Genomic DNA, 10,254 nt, shown 5'->3' with positions numbered 1-10,254 from the left:
AGGTAAATATTGCATTCTCGGTGCTGTCCGGGCTACAAACTAGCTATCCGGTATCGTCGGTGCGTCGGCACGTGAACATAGTCATTGATGAAACCACTGAAGTGAAAGCGAGTTGACGTCGTCATCTTTTACTGTGTCTGAACTACCAGTCGTAGACTACTACAGTACTAGTACTACTACAGCTAGCTTGACAGCTTGCCTCATCATCTCATATCATGACTCATGAGCTCTGCATGTAGACTACTATCAACATACTAGTAATCAAAATTCTTTGTTGCCATCTTCATTAGGTCCGTCAAATAGTAGTAATAGGTTTTTCATTTGACCCGACGAGACCACACGACGCTTGCAGACCACAGCACGAACAGTTCACCAGCCACACTCCACGAAAGCTAGTAGTGTTACTCCTGACAAGTCTTGTTTCGTTCCATAAAGTTGACGGGGAACTCATCAGAGGATGATTGTGATTGATTTAGCACTTGTGATTGTTGTGTTTGGTAGGGTTCATAACACCTCCATTCTGCACTATTCCTTTTGTGTTGATTTGTCATATATGTGAGTTAGTTGAGGGTTTACACCTTGCGCCGGTATCTTCTCTATAAAATAGCATTATTCAGCTTAACCCCTTCATTCAACAACTGCTTCTCCTCTGATGAGTTCCCCGTCAACTTTATGGAACGAAACAAGACTTGTCAGGAGTAACACTACTTGCTTTCGTGGAGTGTGGCTGGTGAACTGTTCGTGCTGTGGTCTGCAAGCGTCGTGTGGTCTCGTCGGGTCAAATGAAAAACCTATTAATACTAGTAATCATAACTAGTACAATCATGATTGTAGCCTAGTATGATGATTGTGTGCAGTGTTTGCTGCAAGACTGAACATAGCATAGCCTTCTCGTCATAGATAATAATAATTATTATGCCTTACCAACACTGGCAACAGGCAACAGGTCTGGGCCTCAGTGGGTCACACTACACAACATACAGACTGAGTCAAACCACACAGTCACAGACCTAGTATCTACTAACACTAATTATAACAACTGAATACTACACCCCATGTCACTACAAGCTAGTTTAGAAGGACCCCATGACGACTGCCATAAACCTGTAATGCTCATAAGGATGCTCCTTCAATGGCACACAGACAACATCTTGATGATGGCACGCTTGTGTATTTTACCCCAAAAATACTTCAGTTATGCAAAAGGCCAGCCATGAAGAGGCGAGGGTAAATTAAATGAAGCCAGGAATTCTTGGAACACAAACTGATTGGAGTGAGGTACGGTGAATAGGCAGTTGAGTACGGAATTCACTAGATGCAGGACTCCCAAGAGTTATTTCTGCCAAATGCTCCATACAATGCTAAGTTGAACTTCAACCCATGCTCTAAAATACTCCCACGATGGACATCCATTTGCCTTCGGAGAGTCTAATAAATATCGATTAAAATTGAATGAAAAAGAAAAATAGAAAAAAGTACAACTGGTCAGAACTTCATGGAAATCAAAGCTCCTTTGCAAAGTAAGCAGCTGCACTGTGATGTTGGGCTATAAGAATCTGGTTTACAGGTACGTGAAAACTGCATTCATTGATAACGTGGAACATGAAGGCCAAGCCTGACATAAAGAGAATGATTCTACCGTTGAACCCAGGCAGTAGCACAGACATAAATACTACATTCAGCTAACTCTGAGGGAAGCCAACCCGCTCTATAGAACTTTTAAATAACAGATAATTTACCTCATCCTGGGTACAAAGATCAGTCTTGTTCAAGTCACTATTTTGCAAAATGCAGTTCGCTAAAAGCAAGCGGCAGCATGACCCGACAACTTGCCCATATCAGCTTGCAAGCAATCCAGGGTGCCAGCACTGGTCTTTTCCACATTGGAAAGTCCATGGTATCAAGGTATACACCGTACAGGCACACAGCGATGTAATGACGAATCAGTGTCCATGGGTCTGGATGCAAACTAACCTCATGGCACAAACCAGACAAAACAGAGGGCACAAGTTACTCATTATTGATTATTACTGACAGCCCCAACACTAACTTAGTAACCCATGCAAAGATGCCAAGAAGGATACCGGGAATTTCTGGCACGCACCTTTCGGATTATCACCTGCAAATTGCTTGAAAGTGCGGTGCAGGATATAGGGGGGGGGGGGGGGGGGGTGGTGGTGGTAGGGCTGGTTGCGGTAGGACATGGCAGGGTAGATCAGGACAGTGCTGGGTAGGGCAGGGTAGGTTATAATTCAGTGGCGGATCTAGGAGAGGGCGCGGTGGGCGCGCGCCCTCCCCTCAAACAGTTCGATTTTTTTTAAGTGCATGCCACTGAGGGAGTCGTAAAATACCATTTTACGACTCCCTGGTGCATGCACATGGGCAGTTGCGTAAGTGTTTGCACATGCTGTGACAAGTATTTTCTAGCAGGGAGTCATAGACCCTGGTCTATACGACTCCCTGGTTTATAGTGTCAGATAAGAAAGTTCTTCCGAACACGGAGTAGTTGTTCTCTTAGACTTTGGTTGACTTTTAGTTTTGAAATTAGTGTTCAGTTGACAAACTTGTATAGCTAAGTCGGTGAAGAATATGGCGCACCGTCCGCCCAAGCGGCTAGGGAGCCAACAAACTCTCCACGGATTTTTCGCAAAGCGAACTTGCGCTTCGTCAGATGCTCAGTCGAGCGATCCGTCTTTTGAGAAGAATTCGGACCACCGCGAAGATCCTGAGATCGAGGTCTGCTCAGACTCTGATCTTCCCCAAATGGAATCCGAAGTAGATTCTGACGACGATGGTGGGACTGTCAGTAGTAGTGATGCGAGTCAGGAGCGTTTACCTGTTGAAACTATCGCAGATGACGACGTTGTGACTGTCACGAATGTGGCTGGTGGCACTGCTACGCAGCGAAGTTACTCGGATGCTGTTGATGCAGCTATTGGCGATGCAACTCTCAGCGATGCAGAAAAGCGCAACATACTTGGGAACCGGAAGCCTGATAAGAAGACGGTGTTGCCATGTAGGGATTATCCCGACAGCCGCCGAAAGACCGGTACTTCCACTCGCTCGCTGCTACTGAAGTGGCTTGAGTGGCTTGCCTATTCCGGAAAGGCTGGCGAGGAAGGCGTTTTTTGTGCGCCGTGCGTCCCGTTTCCTACATTGCATCGACAAGGATCAACCCGAGGTGAATACCTCATCATCCATTCTTACTGCTGGACATGGCCATCCAAGTAATCGTATATTTTATTATTTTGCCATTGTTCTCAATCTCAGCATGTCTTGAGCTTTGAAGCACTATCTTTACACAATTCAATGTAGTACGGCTATGTTCTACTACAGCCAGAGTCCTCAATGAAGTGGTTGAAAAAGTGGGAGTGAGTGCATGTGCTAAATAGTAATTCTACATAACCGCTAAGCCTATGACGTACAATAGCCGCTATGTCGTAATGTGTACAAAATACATGTACCGCATGGGTTCCCTGTCATGAATATCACCCGCGCCCTCCCCTCAGCTGAACTCTGGATCCGCCCCTGTAATTATGGTAAGGCAGGGTAGAATTGGTAAAGACCCATGCCCTCCAACGTATTGCAGCACAATAACTGAGAGGCTCATATTCACAGCTGTGCTGGCACTGTACATGTACTTACATTGATAAAAGACTTATAGGCCCAGCAGCGCAGTCACCACCCAACAAGAAGTACTGGAAGCAAGCACGCCTCAAGCTGCGCATGCTGTCTACAACGCAGGTAAGAGAGAATCACATCAAAAGATATCATGTCAGAATCATATCACATGACTTCATTCAGTTCGTATCATAATGCAATCTACTTGATGTACTGGTTGGCTATCGCGTTCGGCATCCTGCTGCTGCTGCTGAGTGAGCTCTCCCATACTCTTCAAGCGTTGTGCCGGTAGCTCACATTTTCGTGAGCCTAAGTATCATGCCTGGCCCCCTTGCTGTGCGTCTATTGCATGATTATAGTGTCCATGGTTTGTTTGCCCGGGTGTATTGATCAATACTAAAGCAGGCTGAGATAAGAAGTACACAGTTTCCTGCTGCCCATGCGGCGGGTACATCTCATCAGAGAAGTTCTACTATCATGGTAGTTACTGTATATCAACAGCACATGGTCAGATGAATGAGTTACGTCACTGCGCACACGCTTGCACACGCTTACCATCATCACCAGCAGCAAACAGAGCATACAGCGCTTGCGCGAGGGTGTTGGCTACAAACGAGTGCGACATCTTGCGTTGCCAGTGGAAGCGGCGCTGAATTGCAAGCACGGCCTCCACATCGTGCAGATCTGCTAGCTGTTTGAGCTCATCCCGCCAGAACTCCACATCGTGGAGAGCAACAGTCATTCCAGCACCCGTCAGTGGATGACGCATGTTGAACGCATCGCCAAGAACCAGAGCACCAGGCTGTAGTACTGGAGCGGCCGGGAGAAAGCTGTTTGGCATGCTCCGAACTGCCTGTGTGCTCACTGCTTCAACGAATGGGCCGTGCAATAGTTCTGAGGGTAAGAAGCACAAGAAACATGTCAGTATAGTACCCGCTGCAGGTAATTTTACCAATGTATGATTCATTGCGGGCAGCCATGATGTCGTGGGATGGTCTAAGACCATGATTGAGAAACAGACGGTACCAGGTTCAAGTCCTGAGTGGAAGCGGAAGGATTTTTTTCCAGCCTTGCTGCGACCCAAAGTTAATTGGGAACTCGTGCCCTTGCACGAGGGAAGCATGAATGCAGTGAATGGGATTCTCGGTCTCTGACCACTTTGGTGGGTCTGGTCTCCTCACCTCCCACCGCTTTAGGAGTGCATCTGCGCCTTGCTCCTTGAAGGGTGGTAGCGTTCCCATGGATGCGGAAAACTCAGCCTCTAGCCGATGTTTAACTATTCCGAGTGCTACTCTGCTACTCTGCAAATCCGTGACATTAGTATTGGCACATGATACATGTACACATTAGTATTGGCATATGATACATGTACACATTAGTATTGGCATATGATACATTAGTATTGGCATATGATACATTAGTATTGGCACATGATACATGTACACAGTATGCTGTACTCAAAGTGTTACTTCGATAATCAGCACATGAAGATACGATTCACTGGCACACTATTGGAAGTCAATTACACAGGACAGAATTGGAATCAACATAACTAGCGCGGACTCACTACCAAGGATACATACCAACACTACACCACGTACCAGGCAGTTGTGGTGCCACTGTCTCCAGTAGATACGTTTTGGCATCGGCTGGCATCTTCTGACCAGGGATGTCGACAAGGACGCGAGTGGAGTCGGAACTGATCTGATAAACCAAGACCGGTGCAGGTGATGCTAAGATGACTTCAGCGAAGTGGTCTCTCGTTTGGGGACAGTTGTGCATGACAAGACCAGCAAAGTTCGATTTGTTCTGCGGACGTGCCGATACCAGCGTCTTGCGCAAGTTACTGAAGCAGCCATCTGCAACCACCGTTAGTGGAGCACGGAATTCCTGGTAAAGAGAATTAAGACAATGGCCAAACGTATACTCCATCTGTAGCAAAGACAACACTTCGCCGTACCGCAAGAATAGTTGACAATTACGCTGGATTCCCAGCCCCTCCCCACACACCACCCAACCACCCATGGGGTTTCTGATCACGTATGTGATCCGTGGCATGCTAAGAGGCCTGAACCGGCAGTGCAAGTGAGATGGGGTGCATAAACTCCAGTGAATAGGCCGCACATAACATTATGGGTGTGCCGTTTGGCGGGGAAGGGGAGACGGTACGTGCTTACCAACAAATACAACTCAGTAATGGACAAGTGATGTGCAGCCTGTAGATCTACACATGCACAGATAACTACACATTTGTGATGGCATACATGGTGTGATCTCAGTAGGGAGTAATGGCTGAGACTTTTCTGAAATGACAGTACGTGTATTATTGTACTCTGTCTGCAGCTATGCATGCGTGTGGATGGGGCAGCTGGGCTAGCTCACTTTGACTTCACTGTCATCCTTTAGACGACACGCAACGCCGACCACGTGATCACCTTCTCTAATCAGGGACAGCGCGCTGCCGTGTACGGGTGTGACCCTGTGCACAATAACAACATGGAAACATGGCAATACGCGCACAGCTTGAGACAGTCGGCATGGCAACCTGACACAGACTGTGATCTGGCGTGTTCAGCTTAGATTCAAACGGTTTAAATTGACCCAGATATTGCCGCACAGAGGGAGACTCGCTCTGCGTTACCAGGTACAGCACAACATGATTGTACATATCGCACAACACGCACACAGTATCACATGCATTAACCTGTCTTGAACTTAGCAGCATACATCGCCTCATAATATTATAATGAACAGAAAGAATACTTTTTTTAAAAGATTTTTATAGAAACAAATTGGTATAACAGATGGGCAGTAGCTCACAGTTGTTCGGCTTTCGAAAGCCGGCGCAGACCAGTAACAAATCGTCCGTGGTGAAACGCTCTTCCCTCAATGGTCTCTCCAGTGTGGTCATCGCTTGGATACAGGAGGTCCACTTTCTGGCTGCTCTCGCGGTTATGCACAACATAGCCATGTGTGCGGTGACAGTCACTCCCATCCAGGCTCTCTGTAAGTACAGCATTGCCGCATACATGCATACTGTGACTTCGCGTAAGTTTTCAAAGTAACGTTAGATAACATAATGTATACTGCATACATAGGACACAAGCAGGGAAGCACACATGCACAAAGAGTCATGTTCGCAAAGGGGGTAAACAAGTCCAAAATGGCTACCCATCAAGTTTGGGCATGATAGAGAGAGAGAGAGAGAGAGAGAGAGAGAGAGAGAGAGAGAGAGAGAGAGAGAGAGAGAGAGAGGGAGAGAGAGAGAGAGAGAGAGAGAGAGAGAGAGAGAGAGAGAGAGAGAGAGAGGGAGAGGGAGAGGGAGAGGGAGAGGTAGAGGGAGATGGAGGGGGAGAGGGAGAGGGAGAGAGAAAGAGAGAGAAACAAAGGACAGTCTTGTATCCCCACACCAAGAACAACTAGAGACGGGCACATTCTGTAATATGTGAAGCAAAGAGAAAGGAGCCAAGGCCATGATTTTTCCATCAGGCCATCCAGAATTAATTCGTTGTTTCGGGTCACCCGACCGATCGTCTTTTTTCACCCGACCGCAAAATATTTTTTTTTTATAGTGGATGCAAATGTACAGACTACAAGTTGTAGACTATGTACACACGCGACCCTAATGTCCAGATATCGCCCTCAGAAGCAGTCATCAATGGTCATGGCTAGCCAAATGACAGGTGCTTGGTGATGACGTTGTCTTCTATCTCCGATCCGCAATCGGTCCTGAAACAGCATCAGCTCCGCCACCTTGTCGCTATTTACAGAAGTTTTCAAGGTGAGAGCTGCTCGTCAGACTCGTTTGCCAGCGAGGCCAAGATCTGGTCCTGGAGGGGACCTGGATCTGATGGGACCATGACTGCGCTGGATTGTCTACACTGCAGTCAGATTTGATCGACTGGCTAGATGGACAAAAGCTATTCGATGTACATGTATGCACATGGACGTAACCAAAATAAAAATAAAATAAAATAAAAAATAAACCCGACCGACCGACCCTGGTACGGATGAGTGAAGTGACCCGAAACAACGAATTAATTCTAGGTGGCCTCACCAAAATAACAGACAGACAGACAAATGGGAACACATACAGCTAGGCAGGCTGAGAGATAGAGAGGGACAAGAGAGTTACTTGTACCTTGCAAGCCAAGCCTCTTGAGCGCCCTGAAGCCACCCGGCTGGAGTAGCTCACCAACTATTCTGTCCGGTTGTGACCAATCTCGTTCGATCAACAGGACTTTACGGCCATCTCGTGCCAAGCTTGTGGCCATGGCATTTCCTAGGATGCCTGCTCCAACTACAATTACGTCAGCATCTTCTTCCTTTGATGACGGAGCAAACAGGGCAATATGCACATGCCGCGTGACACACACACACACACACATACACAAACACACACACACGTGCCACCATTGGAGTAACCCATCTATAGCAAATCCATACAGAGTTGCACACTCTTGAGGGCGGGGTATACTCTTCGTAGTACAACAGGCACACGGCAACAGTATACCCAAAGATCTCTTCTGTTACTCAGAGTTTCATGCCAAAGCACTCACTCGACAGCATAACTAAAACCACTATTCACCTGGCATGTATACCCAGAGGTCTGAACAAAGGGTAGCAGAGAACGTGAAGGTGCAACAATTCAGAAAGGAGAGGAGAAGGGATAACAAAGAGCCAACTCAATAAGGGATTATGGAAAGGTAAGGTTCTATCTGGATGAGGTACACTGCTACGTGCCATGCTGAAGCCTGTTCACAGTGCGGATAAGCCTCGCACTCACAAGCCTCACAATACTTCATATCTCTCCATAATTATTTCAAAGCACATCACCTTTTTCATTATTCCTGATTGAGTTGACTCTTTGTCATCCGATTCCCTCGCCTTTCTGTCGCGCCTTCATGTTCTCTCTCACCCCATGTTTTCAGACCTCTGGCATATACTTCGAAGTACATGTATATGTGTGTGGTGAAGAGTAGCTTTAGTTATGCTCCTGTCTAATGAGAGTTTTGACATGAAACTTTGAGCAACAGTAAAGAAGACTTGGCTGCACCATCGCCGTGCGTCTATTTGTACTCCTAGCCGTCCGTCCACCGGACACTGGGCGCTTTATGCAGCCTAAGGCTAAGCTCAGCGAGGATACATAGGCATACATGCTACGCCATAGGCTACGGTATCGAGCCACGGTACCACCTTGTTGCCCCAGCCACCCCGTGTATCATCGATCAGCATTGATTTGGGCTCTAAATTCCCGACATTTTCAGCAGAGCCCTCCCTCCCCTCAGCTCTTCAGATGATTGACCGAACCACCCTAAAATGCCGTCCCATGCTCCTGTACAGTCACGGTGCTCTTGTACAGTGAGTGCTCTTGGTAGTATGTGATGTAGAGAAGATATCGGAGTTTGCAATTATTGATGAAAGCAGCTCGGTGTATCAGGCAAGCTATCACACGACACTGACTGTATGCATGGTAAGTGGTTTACTAGACAGACTAATAATAAGTAATCATGGTAATATGCATGTGATTGCTAGACTGCTACAGTACGTACTGCAGTGTGTGTCTTGTTCACTGCACTGCCCTGTAGCCCTGTACTTACTGCTCCACCAGTGGGCCTGCTAGGATTAGAGCGGGACACGCGCACGCGGTGCCACCTGATGGTTTTCCAACCGAAAGAAAGTGCCCCCAAGCAAGTCACAAGAACACAGCTAGCGAGTACATCGGGTTGCCAGCAATACTGAAGCAGCCAGCTGCCATCACGTTCAGATTCCATTGAGAGTTCAAAATACTACAACTCGGATTCATTTACGATTTCTGACATGACGGGAACATTGATTGATTAGATTTAATTTCGAAAATGCAAACCAGCAGTTGTAACTAATACTTGCAATACAGCCATGTAACTTGTAAGTACTACTAATAAGTAAATAACTGATAACGTTAGACAATCAAGCGCATAGGTACAGTGCTTAGGCTTTCAAAAACGAGCAAGAAGAGATCTGACCCATCCACTGAGCCAAATCACTTCCAGACCATTGCAAACACTATTCACTATTTTCTGGTTCTGTTGCAACAGTCAGTCGATCGCCAAAATGTCATGGTAAACGTGACTCCTTCCCGACCAGCGCAGCTAGCTCGCGCGCGCAGCTGGCAGGTGGAACGAATAAAAAGGCGATATGCCTTTTGAGATGCACAGACTCAGTCAACTGGCACGGGGTCTACCAACCCGACTCTTGCATGCACACACCTTCGAATGCGGGATCGGACCATTTTTATTTTTCTGCCAAGTTTTGCACGTGCACCATGTGCACGTGCCTCACTGTGTAGTGTAGCCACACTGTAGGTGAGACTGAGTTACTCAGTTAGTACATAATAATATTTTCTTGAGACTATCATCAGGGAAAATCGTCTCACAATAGAGGCTATACGGAGAAACAAACTACTTTATAGTTATAGGTTATCGGATAGTGGGAAGTATACAAGGTGAGGTGTGAAAAAAACTAAAGTGGGAGAGAAGACGAAAGAAATTAGAAGAAAAGATGTGAGAGTGTTCTGACGGTGTGAGCTACTACAAAAGGTGAGTAAAATGAAGGCGTGGAAGCAGGTGAATGTGATAGAGTGAGGAACTGTGA

At 46.7% G+C, this 10,254-nt stretch overlaps 1 protein-coding gene across 1 annotated transcript; it reads right to left on the bottom strand.

Moving 5' to 3' along the window:
• Positions 1-1,228: 1,228 nt before the first annotated feature.
• Positions 1,229-9,700, bottom strand: LOC135806409 (squalene monooxygenase-like). The gene is made up of 8 exons (XM_065320588.1): positions 9,222-9,700; positions 7,763-7,946; positions 6,442-6,625; positions 6,004-6,100; positions 5,223-5,511; positions 4,177-4,515; positions 3,646-3,733; positions 1,229-1,969 (listed from the first exon to the last, which is right to left on the bottom strand). Exons 1-8 carry the CDS (start codon positions 9,393-9,395, stop codon positions 1,777-1,779), a joined length of 1,548 nt encoding a protein of 515 aa, XP_065176660.1. The 5' UTR covers positions 9,396-9,700; the 3' UTR covers positions 1,229-1,776.
• Between the last annotated feature and the right edge of the window lie 554 nt (positions 9,701-10,254).

Source organism: Sycon ciliatum, chromosome 1, assembly GCF_964019385.1.
Source record: "Sycon ciliatum chromosome 1, ocSycCili1.1, whole genome shotgun sequence".
Lineage (NCBI taxonomy): Eukaryota > Metazoa > Porifera > Calcarea > Leucosolenida > Sycettidae > Sycon > Sycon ciliatum.
The sequence above is the reverse complement of the archived record's forward strand: the minus strand, read 5'-3'. Positions and strand labels throughout refer to the sequence as shown.